The sequence below is a fragment of the Macaca thibetana genome, chromosome 2 (assembly GCF_024542745.1).
Source record: "Macaca thibetana thibetana isolate TM-01 chromosome 2, ASM2454274v1, whole genome shotgun sequence".
NCBI classification, from domain to species: domain Eukaryota; kingdom Metazoa; phylum Chordata; class Mammalia; order Primates; family Cercopithecidae; genus Macaca; species Macaca thibetana.
Genome location: NC_065579.1, coordinates 138,453,858 through 138,472,780, shown reverse-complemented (window position 1 = coordinate 138,472,780; position 18,923 = coordinate 138,453,858). Strand labels below are relative to the sequence as shown.

At 39.5% G+C, this 18,923-nt stretch overlaps 1 protein-coding gene across 2 annotated transcripts in view; it reads left to right on the top strand.

The window, feature by feature from the left end:
• Positions 1-18,054, top strand: part of RAD18 (RAD18 E3 ubiquitin protein ligase) — an 80,972-nt gene extending 62,918 nt beyond the window's left edge. For both annotated transcript variants that reach the window (XM_050778626.1, XM_050778625.1), the window contains 2 exons: positions 7,392-7,454; positions 16,457-18,054. In XM_050778626.1, coding sequence (XP_050634583.1) covers positions 7,392-7,454; positions 16,457-16,559 — 166 coding nt within the window. In that variant the 3' untranslated portion in view covers positions 16,560-18,054. The remainder of the gene's footprint in view (positions 1-7,391; positions 7,455-16,456) is intronic.
• Positions 18,055-18,923: the final 869 nt, after the last annotated feature.

Here is an 18,923-nt window from a genome sequence, read left to right as displayed (position 1 = left end):
TAAAGTGGCTTATAATACTGGTTGGTGGTATTACAGAAGACTGTCACAAAGTATTGTGAATCATTGCTTAGTGCCAGTGTTATTTAGTGACTCTGAAACTTAATCAAGAGAGACACCCATTTGATTCGGGTAACTAATACCATAGAAATTAGGAAAAGATTCAAAGTTAGAAGGGACCACCAGTCAAGACCAAATTCTTTTAGTAGAATCATAACATACTAGAAATATGTGGTATTTATTTATCTGGTCCAATTGGGCACTCTCAGGGTGGATTAATGAGTGTATTACATAGATTTGGCCTTGCTCTACTGAAGACATGCCAGTCTCCTCACCAGCTTCATACTCAACCCCTCAGTTTCTGTTATCAAGGAAGCTTGTAATCAAATTAAAGCTTAAGTGGTAGAGGAAATTTTCATTTTGGGGATGTTGCTTGTCTTTCATTTCTTTTTTCCTTGTGGGGTTCAGTGTTGTAAGCGATTTCTATTATCCCCCTGTATTTTATTATTTGATTTTTATTTGTATCAGTCATTTATACTACTGACAGTTGAATGAATAAAAACAGAATGAAGCATCCTTATTTTGTTTCCCTGCCTGTTTAACTTGAGAGTTTGGTTTAGTGTCTAGTTGTAGCATTGGATATTTTGCTAATTAAAAGAATTTTCCCTTGCATTAGACTCTCAGAGCAGATAATCTTTTGTTTCTTAAGTTTGTAAGTTAAATGTAAGCACAAATGTTTAATTCTCTTTTGAACTTGAATTTTTGTAGAGATCCAAGAGAACTCCAATATTTGGAACTAACCTCATGTTCTTATGTTTTTTTTCCTTAAAAAAACATAGCACTTTACTTTTTATAAGAATTTAAAGTGATTGACTTAAAAGGAATGCATTCCCTCTCTCTTTTTCTACTATCTTTAATACAATGTTTCCTAACCCTTTTCTTCAGCACACATAGCAAATGATAGTATTTCTGTGGCATGCCAGGATAAAGAGATGATGTTGCCATGGGTTTCAGCCACCCTACATCTCACTGTGGGCTAGGGATTAATGCCTGGTGTCCAACTACCCCGTGGGGGAGGGGGAGAACACACGAATTAGGAAGCTTTGCTTTTAATATATGAACACACCGTTGAACAGTTGAATAGGTGGGACATACATAGACAAATAGGCTCATGGTGCTTCTGTAGTAGAAAGGACAGCAAGAGCATTTGAAGCACCCCTGTTTCCGGGCAGGTAAGGCAATGATTGAGTCAGTTGAAAAAGAAATTAAGTGACTTAATCTCACGATCCTAATGAATGGTAAAGCCAGTTTTCTGAATTCAAATGTAATGCTTTCTCCTGCTTGTTTTTGCTGTTCTCCAAATCTTAGAAGGCACTGAGGCCAGATTAAAAGTTAAATGAACAGGTGACACATTAAAGTTACAGGTTGATGAGTTTCCCCACTCCACTGTTTTCATGTAACTCCAGAACCTTAGAGGATAATGGAAGAAAAAGTCAGTCCAGTGCTATTTTTCAGAGTAGAATCTATCATGTTTTTAAAGTTAAAAATTATCAGTATACATATTAAATACAAGTTTTTCAGATTTAGAATTTGTTCTTCTGAAAATAAGAGTTCCAAATGTCTCCTGGACAGAAAACTCTGGTTCTGGGGGTTTTAGGATCCAGAAGACAGCATGCCCAGATGGGCTTGGGTTAGTTCACTTGATTTGCTTGTGAAAGATGTGAGGGTACAGGAACTGTGTGGGTTGGGGTGGTCAGAAAAGAGGAAACAGATTTGGCTATAGCAGGAGAGAATTTTTGCAGGTTGTTTCTTAGGACTAGATCTAAACATTTTAAAATCAGCATTTCAACTAGGATTCCTGGATAATGGAAAAGTTCAGTGTTCAGAACAGCATGTATAGCGTGTGACCTCTTTTCTAAAAGGGGGAAGAATACTTATATTTGTTTGGCTTTGCATAAAGAAACACTAGAAGAATACACAACAAACTAATGAAAGTGATTGCATGTTGGAGACAAGAGAAAACGGGTTGGATGGGAACAAAGGAGGAAGTGGGCCAGCTCAGTATACATCTTTTATGTCATTTGATTTTGAACCATGTAAATATATTAATCTACTTTAAACAAACAAACAAACAAAAAGCAAGTACTGTTTAAACCTTACTCTTTAAAGTTTTGGAAATCATCTCATCAGTGTTAATCGTCATCATAAATTGGTTAATGAAGTTTGGTGGAGTAGGCAGTAAGGAAGACAAATATATTAATGAGATTTTGTAATTTAGAGGGTATTGGAATTACTAGAAAAATTACTAAATAAGTGTTTATGTTTCTGGTCAAATTGAGAGAAAAAAACATCAAACTAGTGGAACAATATCCTAAGTTGGAAGTATCTTACTGTAAGTCAATGATGGCTTTGTATTTTTTAAAATCTTCATAATTGCTATTGGAAGGTTGACATTATATTTCATTTTATAACTGTTAAATGTGACATTCAATGAATTTAATGTTGCCACAAAATCTTTTTCTACTAAAACTCATTACTGTGTGTATTTTATTATACACATTACTGTGTGTATCTTTTTTGTGGGAATATTTATGAACTTTAGAATACCCTGAAAGCTAAATGGTTCATTCTGTTTCAGGTGGTGAGTTGTTTTTTGTTGGAAGTTTCTAGAGAAAATGTGGGAACATGAAATCGTTCTTCAGTATCTTTTGCATTTTTCAAAGAGCTTAGGCCGGACACAGTGGCTCACACCTGTAGTCCTAGCACTTTGGGAGGCCGAGGCAGGTGGATCACCTGAAGTCAGGAAGACCAGCCTGGCCAACATGGTGAAACCCGGCCTTTACTAAAAATTCAAAAATTAGCCAGGCACGGTGGCATGTGCCTGTAATCCCAGCTACTCAGGATGCTGAGGCAGCAGAATTGCTTGAACCTGGGAGGCGGAGGTTGCTGTGAGCCAATACTGCGTCACTCTACTCCAGCCTGGGCGACAGAGCGAGACTCCATCTCAAAAAAAAAAAAAAGAAGAGAAAGAGCTTAAACTGGGTGTGGTGCATGAGACAGACCATCTTTTGGATGAATGAAACTTTTGTTTTAGGGGAATGTATCTTAGTCCAAGATACTGTAACATCAAGTCCTTGAAATGTGTATGACTCCTTGAGATCCATGTACCTAGCAGTCAGTCTTCTTTGTTTCATTGTGGGAGGATAGCTCAGCCATTGGCTTTATGACTCTGGAAAGGTGCCTGGCACGTGGGATTTTAAATTAATCTCCCAGAGTTTCACTTTCCTCATTGATAAAATGGAATAGCTTTTATTGTTTGTTTGTCCCTCTAACTTCCCTGGATGAGTCTACAAAGCAAATTAGATGATCATATATTGTGAATGCTTTGTAAATAGAACATAAACTTATTGTTGCTTGGTTTCATCTCTTATTAAGGATTTTGCATGTATTAAGTTATTTTTATTATTTTCTCTTATCTGGAGCTCTCTTCATTTTATCTTTTTTTAGTTCTAGTGGAGAGCAGTGAAACTCTTAGCCTTGTTTCTTCTAGAACTTTGTTGATGGTCGTGTGACAAACACCTTATTGATAAATAGGCAGGAGAGGGTATTCTTAACTCTGGTAAAATCAATAGCATTTGATTTTTCTGCTACCACTGTTGAAGCAGCACAGTGTGGCAAAAGAAGATGACTTTTGCATTCCCATTCCTGTTTTTCTACTTTAATTTCTCTCAGCCTTTGTCAAATGGGGAGAAAACTTAGGGTGCTTCTGTGAATTAAAGCTAATGTGAAGGCTGGACGTGGTGGCTCAACACCTGTAATCCCAGCACTTTGAGAGGCCAAGCAAGGTGGGAGGATCACTTGAGCCTAGGAGTTTGAAACCAGCCTGGGCAACACAGGGAGATGCCATCTCTACAAAATATTTAAAAATTAGCCAGACATGGTGGTATGTACCTGTAACTACTCAGGAGACTGTGGTGGGAGGATTCCTTGAGCCCAGGAGGTTGAGGCTACAGTGAGCTGTGATTGTACCACTACACTCCAGCCTGAGTGACAGAGCAACACCCTGTCTCAAAAAAAAAAAAAAAAAAAAAGCTAATGTGTACAAAGTAATTATCACTGTGGCTTGTAGAGGTAGTTGCTCAGAACATGATAATTTTTGTCATTGTCATAATTGAATGAGTTTTTTTGGAAACTGGAACTTTACTATTCTAATATGTTGTCAGCCAACTGCTAAAATATTTGGCTTATAAACTATTGTTCATCTTACAGAACAGATTACTAAAAATAGGAGTTCAAGGAGAAGATTCATAGTAGCTGATAGAATTTATTTAAGTACCATTGTCTGGTCGGCATGTCATCCTGCATTGATCCTCCAGTGATCTATCCTTAAAGAGTTATTGTTTTAAACTGGATATACTCAACTGCATTCATATTAATGCCACAATTAAGGGAAGAAATGGCGGGGAGGGGGGCGGTAACTACCAGATAATAGAAAAATTCCACTTGTAAGTAATCCTTAATCCTCAGGATTTTTATAGCAGATGTTTGCGTTTTTTCCTACTCCACAGTACCCTGTGTACCTGCCATGCTGGTTCTGATGAATTTGCACCCTGGTGTCATAGAAACAGTGGAAATAAAAGATTAAAATAGAGCACATAATCATCAGGTTTTCTCTGGCAAATTGGAGCATGGTGCTGAGGCAATTATTCAGATAATTCAGACCCAAATCTGTTTCATGAAAATGGAACTGACATTTGTTGAACATTTACTATGTACCAAGCTCTATTCTAAACATTTAGTGTGTTATATTGAATAAGCTTTTAAAAAACCCTAAGGAATACCTGTATCATTATCCTGATTTTATACTTGAGGATATTGACACAGAGGAAAGTTAAGTAACTTGCCCAAAATTACACGGTAAGTAACAGAAATGGGACCTCAACTTAACTTTGTCTGACACTGAAATCTGTGGGTTTTTTCTCTAACATCAGTCATACATTTGCCAGAGGTATTTGACATCTTACTTTTCAGCTTCAGAAGTAAATTCTTTACTAGTAGAATGAAGTAAGATGCTACAAAAGGAATGTGTGAAGATAGTGTTTTCCTTTGCTGAAGAAGCTTTGCTACTTTCAGTCAGAGAATGACAAGAGTGAGATATTACAGGAAAACCCGCTTGGCCAAGGTGTGCATGTGTGTGTGCATGCACACACACAGAATTAGCTTACATTTCTGCAACTTTGACCTGAAAATGAGGCTAAAAGCTGACTAAAAGGTGTGAAAAATTAATTGCAGGTGTTCTAAATAAAACTATTAACATCTTCCTGGACCAAGGTTTGGAATTCCATCGAATTCAAGATTCAATTTTGAATCTTTGCCAGTGAGTCTTTCTCATATGTAATCTCTATATTAATATCCACTGTAGCCTGGACCAGTGGGGACATCAGAGAGTGCCATTTGAATGCCCTTCCACAGGGCAGCTGTAACGTTCATGTACCAAACCTTATGTTCATCCAGCTTCTGGAAGCACGGCCTTCCAGAATGTTTCAAGACCAAATAGTAGACAAGCTGAAGCCTACTCTGAAAAAGTTCCTTGTTCTAGACTTCAAAGGTGTAGTTGTGTAGGCTTGTATATGCTCTGACCCCAGAAATATCAGAATGAGTAATTAATTTTCTCCTTTGGAGGATTTTTTAGATGTCTTGAAAGAATATTAAAGGAATTTTTGATCTTCAAGGCATATTAAAATGACTAAGACTTCAAAAATATTAATTGCTTTTATCCACAGGGAAGCGATCTGAGAGTGATAATTTTAGTAACACTGACTGCTATACCTAAGTGTCTTTTTGTAAAATCCTATTTGTGAAACTATGTTTAATTTTAGGAACGTGGTTTTTGAGCAGATATAGTAATAAGTACATTACTTTAAAAAGGAATGAGCAGTTCTGTCTGGTATTTTAATTGTATTAGCATCAACTCTATTTTTTAGTGGTGACTAGAATTGGAACAGCAGATATAGCAGATGATCCTGAAACTTCATTTTAGATAAAATTCTGAATCTCCCAAATTTTGTATCAGTCCATTTAGTGATCTGGTTATCATTCAGGTGAGTGCCTGAGGTGGGGTAGAAGGAAAGGTAATGGGAAGTGAAGACACCAGGGAGCTGTGCAGCCTGGCTGGGCAGTGACATTGAAGTCGCAGAGGAAGAGAAGATTGCAGGCAACTTCTGAGATGTGTTTTTTGTAAACCACCTCTACCATCTGTTTTCACCGAGGTAGCATAACAAAAACCTCTTAGGTTTATGTCATTAGTGTACTGCAAATATTTTACTTTAACAAATCAGTGATTTGTGCTGATGATTTGAAAACCCCTAGGTAAATTGATCACAGACTCTACTACGTTAGTTGACAGACTTGGCCATCCTCCTTTCTTAGCTGGACTAGTAGAGATGCTTCATAACCTTCCTGTTTAAAAACAATTGTGTGTGTTGTGGAGCATGGGGTGGGGGAAGGGGGCAGTGTTGGCAAGAAGCTGACTTTACTCTTTCTCCAACTCTGTGACCCCTGCCAGGCCCCAGAACTACATGATCCTCCCCTGCTCCCATTTCCCTAACTCATGGGTTTTCAGTAGGAGCAGTATCACCCCCAAAGGGTGGAATTTTGTTTTTCATGGGGGTGGGGAGAGGGGAAAAAGGTTACTCTGTATATGCATAAAACACAGATATATATATATACACACACACACATATATATATAGACATACACACACACACATATCCGTGCTTTATACATACACGTACATATACACATACACACAGAACACATGAACAAATAGACATCATATTTGTGGTATTAAAATGTCATGGGGTTAGGGGGAAATGTGTAAAAAGGCTCCTTAGGAAGATGATAGTTTTAAAAGCTTGAGAAACAGTACCTTAAGCACATCAGGTAAAGAAGAATGGATGACACTGGAGTAGAGAGAAGGGTAAGAAAAGGTTGGGTTAAAACAGCTTCAGCTTTGTTTAAAATTGGAGTCGTTCTCTCTGAGGTAAGGAGTAGCAGGAGCTGGGGTCTTGTGAATAGAAGGGTTTAGAACAACTTCTGTTGAAGTAGGGGTGGCAGGGAATCTCAGCCTCCCTGGCTAGTGGAAAATACTAAAGTTGGTAAAATCTGCCTCAGTGTTCTTCAGTGCTTTTGGCCTTTGCTCCCCGTCTCCTAATGGAAACTACATTTGGCTCTTTCTTTCCTTGCCCACCCCCACTCTCCCTCCTTTCTCTCACTGGTAACCATTTGTTTGCTTTCTTTCACTATAGACTCATTTGTTTTTTCTAGAATTTTATATAAATGGGACAATACAGTCTTCTTATTGTCTGTCGATACTGATGTACATATCCTTTTAGTTCCAGTTCAGACATCATAAGAGATCTTTTAGAAGAAGAGGAAGCCTGGGAAGCATCACATAAGTGAGTTCTCATAATCATGAAATAAACATGCACTTTGACCTGAGAAATTATACTTCTATGCAGCTGATTTTCAAACAAAATGATATTTGTGCTTTCTGGTTTAAAGGAGTAGTAATCCACGTGCAAGGTAAAGATTTTCGGTTTACTACTTGTTTCTATATATTTCTGCTAAGAAATGGAATCCTATATAACTGTAGTTATGTATCAGATGTTATTTCTGTATGGATAAATTGTTCCTATGGGCAATTAATACACTCATGTATCACTTAACAATGGGGATACATCCAGAGAAATGTGATTTCATTATTGTGGGAACATCAGAGTATACTTACCTAGATGGTATAGCCCACCATACAGCTGGGCTCTAGGGTATATAGCATATTGCTCCTAGGCTACAAACCTGTACAGCGTGTTACAGTTAGGCATTTGTAATGCAACGGTACCTGTTAGTGTATCTAAACCTAGAAAAGGTACAGTAAAAACATACGTAATTTCCACAATGCAGCTAGAGCCATCTTTTCAAAATGCAAATCTGATCACTGTTACTCATCCCTCTGCTCTAAAAGTCTTGAATGGCCTCTTGTTCGTTTTAGGTTCAAGAAGGGACTCTTTAATATGCCTAAAAGGTGCTAAATGATTGGATCTCTTTCTCCAGACTCGTCTTTTATTATTTACTTCATATTCATATTCTCTCTGCTTCATCATATAGACGTCTTAGGTCCTCTTGCATGAAAAGCTGTCTCCCACCACAGAGCCTTTGAACTTGTCCCTCTACCCAGAGTGTTCTTTATTTTTTCATCTAGTTTACACCCCTACTCACCAGCTCAGGTTCTTCCTGGATCCAGTCCTCCTACTGTAGGTGCTTACGGCACTGTGTGCATCTCTTTCCAGCACATTTGTATGATTGTTTGTTTGCCCATCACTCCTACTGGTCTATAAGTTAGGCATTTTAACCCAACTGTCAGCATGAGCCTAACTCATAGTAAATACATGTGTGATCTCATTTAAATATAGCACTATTATATACTGTTATCCCTGTTTTACAGTGAGGAAACTGAGGCTAAAAGGGGTAAGTCTCCAGCCCAAGGTCATATAGCAATAAGTAATAAGTGATGGAGATGAGATTCTAACCTAATTGTCAAAAGTCAGCGTCCTCAACTATTAAACTCTACTATCTTTCCAAAGGAGGAGAGGTTTGCTGTGCAGTTGACATTTTGTCGTTTCGTAGCTGAATCACTAGGAGAGTGGAAAAGTATGGTGTATCCAGGGGATACATGGGTTTATTATGAAATATTTGGTGGTTCAAGCAGTAGCATTTTATGTAAGTTTGAGATTTTGGCTGCATTACTGTCTCTCACCTAAGCATTATTTAACTTTGAGCTCTGGAAGAGGAGGCAACTCCTTAGCTAACTACTTTCCTCTTGTACCTCTTCATGTTGAACTAACCCTGACACTAGTGACTATGATGAGCCCAGAGTTCCTGAGCCCAAGCCTGTTCTTGATAATGATGATTTCTTAAAGTCATTACTACCAGAAAGCACTTAGAAAACAAATTCCACCATTTCACTTTTTAAAGCGAGAAAGATACAAGAGCTTGTCTAGCCCCACCCATTTGTTTTATAGAGAAGGAAGCTGGGCTCCAGAGAGGTAAACGGACCCTTGGTCAAGGTCCGAGGACTAGTTAGTGATACCACCAGGATCAGAATTCAGGCCTCCTGATTTCAGCAGAATATAGAATAAACAGCCTCAGTTCCTTCTAAGGAAGAACTTATGCTGTGATGTAGTTTTAAAAGCAGAATCAGGAAAAGCCTCCAGAGCTTTACTTTTCAACAAAATGTTACAGTTCTACAAATGCCCATCTTAAGCTTATAGGCATTTTTTTTGTAGTACCACAAGTGGCATATTTGAGATATTAGTCCTGGAACATACCATATCAGTTCCAACACATTCTCTTAATTCCACAAATGATTTAGAGGTTTCGTTAGCAACACATGGCTCCATATAAAGCAGTGTTTTCGTAAGCAGCAGGAAACTTATTTTCTACAAACTGGTCTTGGAGTCTTATATCTACATTTTGTATTCTTTTATGAGATGATCAGTCAGGTGTGGCCACAAGAAGAGACACAGGAGAGGCTCAGGAAAACAAGTTTCATTATACTCATAGGTCCTAGAGACAGGACATGGCATACCATGCAGGTCCACAAGGGAAAGACACTAGCGTGGTCAGGAGGCAGAAGACAGGAACAAGGGTAGCGCTTTAGGCTAGGTCCCTGATTGGGGTTTTCTCAGGAAAGGCAAGGCAGGGTGGGGTGAACAGTGCAGGCCTGGCTAGTTCGAATAATTTCAGTGGCTCCAAGCTATAGGAGTGGTCCCTAGTTACCTAGAACCTGGCCCTGGCATGATTAAGTCAGAGGACTATTGCCTCTTAGGGTGCTGGGGCCAGATAGAGGAGGTGTGACTCTGGATTGGTTAGTTTGCATGTCACAGCCATACTCCTGGCTGGGCCCGTTGCTTTCTCTGAGAATTGACCAGCCTCTCCTGATGCCAGCAGAGGCAGTCTCTCCCCAGCTAGAAAGGCTGTATTATGATGTCAAAACATCATAATATATAGGAAACACACACACAGAATTTTTACTTAGCCTGTCTGATAGTTCCCTGGAAGACTCTACTTGCAAGACTATCTTTACTTTACCTGACTTGGAGCTTGCTCAAAAAAGGCTTCGAAAAGCCTTTTTTCTAAAGATGTTTGTTGAAAGCAATTAGAGGCATTTGACTAGCTTTGCAGCTGTCTGAGGTGGTAGATAACAGTTGGGGCAAATGATGTGCTAACCAAAAAGCAACAACAACAAGCTACAAGATATATTTACATTGAACAGAATGAAAGTAGGAAGAAAATGGTCCTGGTGTTACTTCACATTTTGGGGTCTCAGTTTCTTTACACATAAATGTGGGTAAAATATATATGCTTCAGTGAGTCTAAGCCCTTTGCTCCAGATCTGCTCCTCCTCCGGTGTCCCCTCTTCTCAGTGAATGGTAGGATCATAGTCTTCCCCACTGTTCAAGGCAGAACCTAGCAATTATTTTAAACTTCTCACTCTCCCTTACCACTTACCTGCAGTCACTTGCAAAGTCCTACAGATAAGTGGTTCTCAGACTTAAAATCACCTGGAGGACTTGTTAGACTACAGATTAGTGAACTCCACCCCTAGATATTCTGATTCAGTAGCTTTAGGAAGGGGCTTAATGATTGGCATTTTAACAAGCTCCTAGGTATAGCTGGGGCTGCCTCTGTACTGTCTCAGTCTCTTTGTGCCACTGCTTACTCCTGCAGGTCCTTTACTTTCCAGCTTGCAGCAACCGCTGTCCAGCTGTCTCTCTGCCTCGGTCTATTACTAGTTCATTTTGCCAGTGAAATGTAACATACAGGTGTTTTCCCCCTTAGACTTTAAAGTAGCTCTCCACCATCCAAGGCTTTTCATGTTCTGGCCCCAGCCTACCTGGCTGGCTCATGGAATTTTATTCCCTCACTTCCCCACCCCACGACTGTGGCTTCAGCCAAGCTGCCAAGCTGAACCACTCGCAGTTGCCTCATGAGTTATGCTGCCCTGCCCCTGGCCTTTGTACATGCTGCTGCTTCTGTCCAAATTGCCCTTTCCCCTTTCTTCATCTAGATAGCAATTGACATTCCTTTCTTCATACGCTGTTCAGAAGCCCCTGATTTTGCTCCAGCAGCACTCTCACCCTTTCTAGTGAGTAAGTACACTGGATTTCAAATCCCTAGCACCTAGCACCATGCCTGGGCAGCCCAGCATAGGCACTCAATAAATATGTGAATGAATGAATGTGTCTGGCAGTCAGTCAGTCAATCAGTGTTTATGGGATCTGAATGTATTCACTAGTAGATTCTATGTTCTTACTTGGCTTCAAGAACCTGTGAATGAATAAGGATCGCCACTGTAAACTAAAAATAAAATTTTAAGCCATCAGCTGACTGAACAGACTCCCCTGTTGGCCAAGGGGACCCATAGAAACCTTAAAAACAGTCCCTGGCCATGACAGCACAGGAGATCAGACATGCTTCATCATACCTCCTCCCTTTTGCAGTGTAGACATAACAACTGGCCAACATTAATGTTAGAATAGAGATCATAGGACTGACAGAACATATTTTTTTGTGGCAATAAAATACCAAATTATAGACAGGAGCTAAGGTTATTATACCTGCTCCCTTTTGCAGTGTAGACATAACAACTGGCCAACATTAATGTTAGAATAGAGATCGTAGGACTGAGAACATATTTTTTTGTGACAATAAAATACCAAATTATAGACAGGACCTAAGGCCATGCGAAGCAAGGGTTAAGTAAATCACCCTACACTTAAAAGAGTAATTATGTTCTAATTGCTACAAGGCTTTTCTTTTTTTCTAGCAGCTAAACAAGCACTGGCCTTGAGATAAACAATGTTAAAACAATTGTAGCACATCTACTGCCGGAAGCTGACTAACTGACCCTCTGTTCCACAAGCTATAACTATATAGCATTGGTTTGACAAGAGACTGATTTCAGTAACTTTCTTCTGATAAGAGACCACTGATCATGGACTGGTTCTGGCCAGTTTTATAGTGGCTGAGCAGTTGGGTGCCTTTGTGTCCTAAAAAGACCTTTTGACATATATGGCCTAATTGTAATGTATTTAAATATTAAGTCTCCACCCCAGAATGAACATGGGTTGTGTGTAACATGCATGCATGCATTAGGACATGCATTAGAACCCCCCTTTATGAATAATCATAGCTCCTCCTGTAACCTGTTGAATATGTATGTTTGGGCCACACATTCACCATAAATCCCTTTTCCTTCTTCTTTTCCCTTACAGTACCTGTCTTTTGGGCTCTGCCGGAGTTAACACTTCTCAGCCTTGTCGGAGTGGTCACCTTACAGGCTGTAATTGTTTATAAGAAATAAAGGCTCCTTTCCAAATTTGTAAATTTGATTTTTAAGCTAACACCACTTAAAAACCTTGCTAACTCTTTGTGTCTATCTCATAGTGCCTTTAAAATAAAATTTTAGAAAATAACTTTCTCTAATCTTATAAAATCAGAAAAGGAAGAATTATTTTCTCTATTAATAGTCTACATTTCATCTTAAACCCATGAGAACTTGTTTGCATGCACTTATGAGCCTGTCATGTTTGTTAAATGATACAATTACTGTAATTGAAAGTACTTGCAGCAGGAAAACAGTGAATCTCATGTTTAAAAAAATGAATAAAAGGAAACTCAGGCCTGTTTACAGTGGTCCTTGATCTGACCACTCTCTCTATGATCAACATGAGGCAAGGAGAGCCACACACCAGGAGATTCTTTCTATGGACCTACCAAGAAGGAAAGTAGGTCATCCTGGAAATAATGTGTATTGGAAGCAGGTTAATAATGAATGGCTGGCTCTCCTAAGGCATGTTTTTGCATTCAATAGATTCAGTACTTTAACAGTAGATAGATTCAGTACTTTAACGGTAGATGCCTCACTGTGGCCCTCCCCAGGAATATCCTCTCATCTGGCTAACATGCTATTGTCAAATTTTACTAAAAGAAATTCATTAGTAATACCTGCTGGAGACCAAGAATTTTAAAACCTGCTGCACCTGTGAGATCTTACTAAGTGTTATTCCAGTAAGTCAATGCGTTACATGCATGGAAAAAAATATGGGTTGGGTTATTCTATTAGGATTCTTGCATCTTAGGGGATGAGGTGTTTTAGAGAGTGTTCTGGGAGTACCACTGAAATACTCCTTGCCAGGAACTCCCCTCCTAAGGAAGTGGAAGAAGTATAGATGACTTCTTCCGCTACCTCAATAGCTGTGTCTGTTGCCAGCTATCATAAAGGCAAATCAAAGAGGGGAAACATGGAAAGAAAATATTACTGAAAAATGTTAAAGGATTATTAAAAACAAGGTATGAGAATAAAGAGCAATAAAATAGAAGTTAAAAGTAAGGAGGAACATCCCACTAAATTTTAAGCCTTAAAAATAATCAGAAGTCAAATAAGTAAATGATAATAAAACATTAAGATAAAAAATTTGACATGGTGAAAGTTGAGAGATTTTTAAGAACATAAACTAAAACATGAAAAAAAGTAAAAATGATAAGAGTGATAGCAAAAATGGTGGAAATTCTCTGCTCCATAAATGCAGTAATAAAACTGCAAAAATTGTCGGATTCAACTTTTCGGAAAACTCTGAACATTAACCAAAGGCAGCAGCACTTTAGGGGGCATTTATTCAAGAAAATGTCTGAATCTCAGTGAGAACAGTGAGTTTTGTGGTGATTCATCTGGTTTTGTTCTCATCCTTCTCTCTCTAGTTCCTCTGTGGCCTTGGGAGCCAACAGTCTGCAATCATGGTGAGGACCAGCAGGCTGACAGCCTGCAGAGAAGGCAGAGTAGGGTTGGAGCCCCTTTAAAGCCACATTCCTGGAGAATTTTTACTTAGCCTATCTAATGGTTCCCTGGAAGACTCTACTTGCCAAGACTATCTTTACTTTACCTGACTTGGAGCTTGCTCACTTCAAAAAGCCTTTTCTCTAAGGGTATTTGTTGAATGCAGTTAGAGATGTTTGGCTAGCTTTGTAGCTGTCTGAGGTGGTACATAACAATTGGGGCAAATGATATGCTAACCAAAAAGCCTAATAGTAAAAGCTGAAAAGTAAGATTTCCATGGGGGTTTTGAACAGCTGTAAAATATTACTGGGAATCTAGAGGGTCACTCTCATTCATAGAGCTTCTGTGCATACTTAGGATAGACCTAAGGAAGCACTAAGCTTTCACCCCTGGTTAACCATGAGGCTGTGTGCAAGCAGGAAGTAGAGGCTAAGGCAGAGTTGTCCACTGAGTGTTGAGTGAATGTTGATTGCATGCCCCAGCATGCACACAGAGCCCCTCAGCAAAGACTGGTTTTGCTAAGAGTTTCTGAATGATACTGGTTCCAGAGGTCTAAGGAACTGTTCAATCATTAGTGGACTACAAAGCTAATCAAGCAGACACTTTTAGTTGCCATACACAACAAAGAATACGTATTTATAGGATTGGTTTAGAAACGTCACTAAACAATAATAGCAAACAGCAACAACAACAAATCCTGGAGAGATCTTATTGGTTGGTTGTTTATTTTTGGTATTTATCATGATTGGGGTTCTTTGACCAACTTTGATCTTGATTTGATGTGTTTCAAATTTTTAGAAAATCCACAGCCATATGTATTTACATACTTATTTTCCACAGTTCTTTCTCTCCTTTCTTCCAGGCATTCCAGTTACACACATATTATGCCATTTTTATTGTCTCACAGCTCTGGCTGCTCTATTCTATGTGCACACCCTCACACACTCCTTTTTCTCTTTGTATCTTAATCTGGATGGTTTTTATTGACATCTTCAAGTTCACTAAGTCTTTTTATCAACTTTATGTATTACACTTAAAGCCTATTGAAGGAATTTCCATCTCAAAATGGGTTTTTTTCCTTGCATTATTGTGTATCATACTTTTTGAATGCTGGCCATACAGTGAAGGACCATAGGGACTGAGGTCAATAGTGTTTGTGCCTAGAAATGGGTATCCTTCTATTGGGTCATTAGTGTTGGGAGTTGAGCCAGGTAATTCAGAGTTGACCTGGGTTGGAGTTTCCTAGTGACTAATGTGACCTTCAGTGCATCCACTTCAAGTTACTCTAGCAGATGTCTGCTTTGACTTCTGCTTAGTGTTGGGGCTGGATTGCCAGAGGGTTTGTCTCACTGATTTTACTCCCATTTTCCTTTCCGTCATGCTTACTTGCCTGCACCCCATAGGGGCATATCTTCACCATGTTCGTATCTCTCCCTCAGCCATTTCCTGCTCCTGCTTATTGCTTGGTGCTACGCTCATGGTGGGAAACAGCCAGGGTTCACTGTTATCTCAGTCCAGCCTGAGTCTTAGGTAGGCCCTGTGAGCTTAGGGATGGGCCTTTCTCAGCACTTCTGCCTCCTCCCATGGTATCAGGCTACCTTGACCAAACCTCTGCTTGGTGTCAGTGTAAGGTCATCAGCTGGAGATGATTTTCTGCCCCTCCTGTAAGGTAGAGGTTTTAGTTTCTACATTTCCCCTGCCGCAGTGAATCTTTGCCTGCGTCCCTGCAAATGAGGTAATATGCCTCCCCTTGAGACAGACTGATTTCACCTCTGTTCCTTCTCCAGAGGCCATGGGTCTTTGCCAGAGCCCCAGAGTGAGTTTCCTATGTTTCCCTCAGCAATTGAAAAGCTTATGCTTCATGGGAGAGAAGCATTCAAGAAAGCAGGCAGGACTTCTTCTTGTCCCCAGTAGCCACTGAAGTGGCCCCTCTCCATTCTCCTGCCCTGCTCCCAGTCTTCTTGTGAGCACCTGACGGAGGCTCGTGGAAAAGAGCTGGCAAGTGTGTGCAGACTCTCCTTGTGTCAGTGGCCCGCAGTACTAGCCTGTACTTAAGAAATTAGGAAAATCTTAGCTGATTCTTCTTCCCTGTTTGTATGGTAGCCACCTCGTTCTCCAACACTCTGCCAAAAGTGAGAGACGTGTGGCCCATCTTTGGAGGGGCATATTTTTCTTTGGAATTTTGCTTTCTTAGTTCCTTTACAACCTCAGGTCTCTGAAGGATCAAGAAGAGTTAAGATTTTGTTAGACTGCCTGGCTTTTTCTTGTTAGGATGGGAGCAGCTTTTTGTTTACCTTTTCTTTTCCAGTCCTCTACATGCTAAACAGAAGCATAAAACTCCTAAATTTTAATTCAGCAAAAGGGACTATCTGTAATCCTTGCTAATTCACTAATTCATAAAGTGGAAATACTAATAATAACAATTATGAATTCATCCACAGAATAGAGGGTTATTTCGAGGTTTTAATGAAATAATACCTGTGGAAACACTTGTAAACTAGAAACTGCTGTAGAATAATAATCATTACTTTCTAAGATGCCATTTCTTTTTTCTGTCTTCAGAAACGATCTTCAAGACACAGAAATAAGTCCAAGACAGAATCGCCGCACAAGAGCCGCTGAAAGTGCTGAGATTGAACCAAGAAACAAGCGTAATAGGAATTAGTGTGGGCTTTTGCTGACTTTTCAAATGCAGTGATTAGAATAAGGTACTTTTGGTTGCCACAGACAGATTTCCTGTTTATAAATGCCCAAGGAAAGATGCTAAATTCTAAATATTATGGTTAGCTGATGTTCATTCTTTTCTGCTTTTCCAGAGGGGAAAAATATTACAAAGTATCTGTACTTGGTCAGTTGCCTCCTTCCTCTAAAACATCTCTATCTAAAAATACTGACATTTTACACAAGCACCAGCTTTGCAGAGTAGGCAGACTCTTTGGCACTTTGGCAGAGGGATTTGGTTTGGTTTGGTATGGTTTGGTTTGATATCTAAATTTCAGAATGTCCTTAGGCCATTCTCCTTCTCTTCCCTGGAGAATCCAACCTCACAAAAGGATTCTTTCAACCTCTTTATTACAAGAAAGAGTTGAGTTAAATGTTTATGTTTTTGGAAAGGCAGGATGTCAGTTCACATCCTTGGTGTGTGTAAGTACCAATGCAGGCCACCACCATGCCTGTGGTACAGCAGCTCCATGATGGTTGTTGCCCGAGGTTAATGTAGTTGTTTGTTAGACCTGTGTCTTACACATTTCTCAGAGTAAGATATTAGTATTATAATTTAAAGCCACAACAGTCAGAAAGTCACAATAACTTAGAAACATTGCACATATTCTTCTGAAATAGCACTTAAAAATGATTAGTGTATTTTTTCACTTGGGTCAATCAAATCTGTAACACTGAATCCAAGCTATTAAACAAAAAAAATATGCAATGAATGAATTTTGTAAATGAATAGAGTGTATCAGTTTACAATAATGTTCTTAAAACAGGATCCTCTGGATAGCTGAGTATGGGTTAGAAATCATTGAAATGGATTGGTCAGAAATTGCTATCTGTGTGTAAAATGTCTACCAGTAGCCAGATGCTTCCGGAGTTCATAATGCCTCTCTGGCATTTCAGAGCCAGCATTCCCCAACTCCCACCCCTCTGCCACCACCCAACCCAAACACATCATCTTTCAAATGAGATGACAGCAAATGCAGCAATGTTAAGACAAGAAATTTGTAATTTGCCAGGTTCAACATTTATGACCTCCCCATTCCAAAGACTGTCTCTGTTGACCTTGGCTTTTTGATGTGCTTTGGGGTTTCTGATAATGTGCAGAGTCTCATTATGGCTGAGAGTTTAGTGTTTTCACAGTGAAGTCCAGACATTTGATTTCTTTATGAGTTCCTTGTGTTAGAAATGACTATAGAAAAATTTGTCATAATAATTTCATTTGCTTGAAATCCTTAATGGTGCATTAAGGAAACTAAAAGCACCACTTACCAAATCCATCAGCAGAACTGATGTGAGGTAAGTGAGCATGTCAAACAAAATTGGGGCTCACATGAATATATTTATGTCACTGAGTTGTCAGAAATTATGTCAAAATGAAAACTGCTTGTTTCATGACAAATTACACAGTCTGTAAATTAAACTGGAAGTAATTACTACTTTAACTGCAGCAAAAGGAGTTTGTGAGGGAGTGGTGAGACCCAAGACTGGGAAAGCAGGCACATGAGTTCATTCAGCAAATATTTAGTTATCTACTTAGTTATATATCTGTCACTGTACTGACACTGGGAATACAAAGGTGGCCAAAGATCAGCTACAACAGTGGTTCCCAGTGGGGTGGGCAGAAAGATTTTGCCCCCCAGGAGATAGCTGGCAATGTGTGGAGACACTTTTGGAGGTGGAGGGTGGTGAGGGGTACTACCAGTATCAATGGGTGGAGGCCAGGGATGGTGCTAAACATCCAACCCTCACGTGTTAGTTTGCCAGGGCTGGCATCACAAAATACTACAGACTGGGAAGCTTAAACAACAATTCTGGAGGCTGGAAGTCCAAGATCAGTAGGGTTTCTTCTTCGGCCTCTCTCCTTGGCTTCCAGACAGTGGCCTTCTTCCGACGTCCTTGCATGGTCTTTTCTCTGTGTGCACATGACTGTGCAGGACTGGTGTCCTGATTTCTTATAGGGACAGCAGTCATTGGATCAGGGCCCATGCATATGGCCTCATTTTACTTTAGTTACCTCTTTTTTAGGTAGAGGACCCTATCTCTCAATACCGTCACATTCTGAGATACTGACAGTTAAGACTTCCAACATATTTAGTGGCAGGGGTTGGGGGGCACACTTTAGCCCAGAACACTCCACAGTAAAGAACTATCCAGTCTAAAATATCAGTTGTGCCAAGATTGAGAAACCTGTAATGTAAAGGAACTCCCAAGTCTACCTGAAAAATAAGGTCTAAAGAGCTTTTGTTGAGCACTATCTGTTAGCACTTAGCATATGTTTAATATTCATACATTGAAAGAAATGTATGTTTAT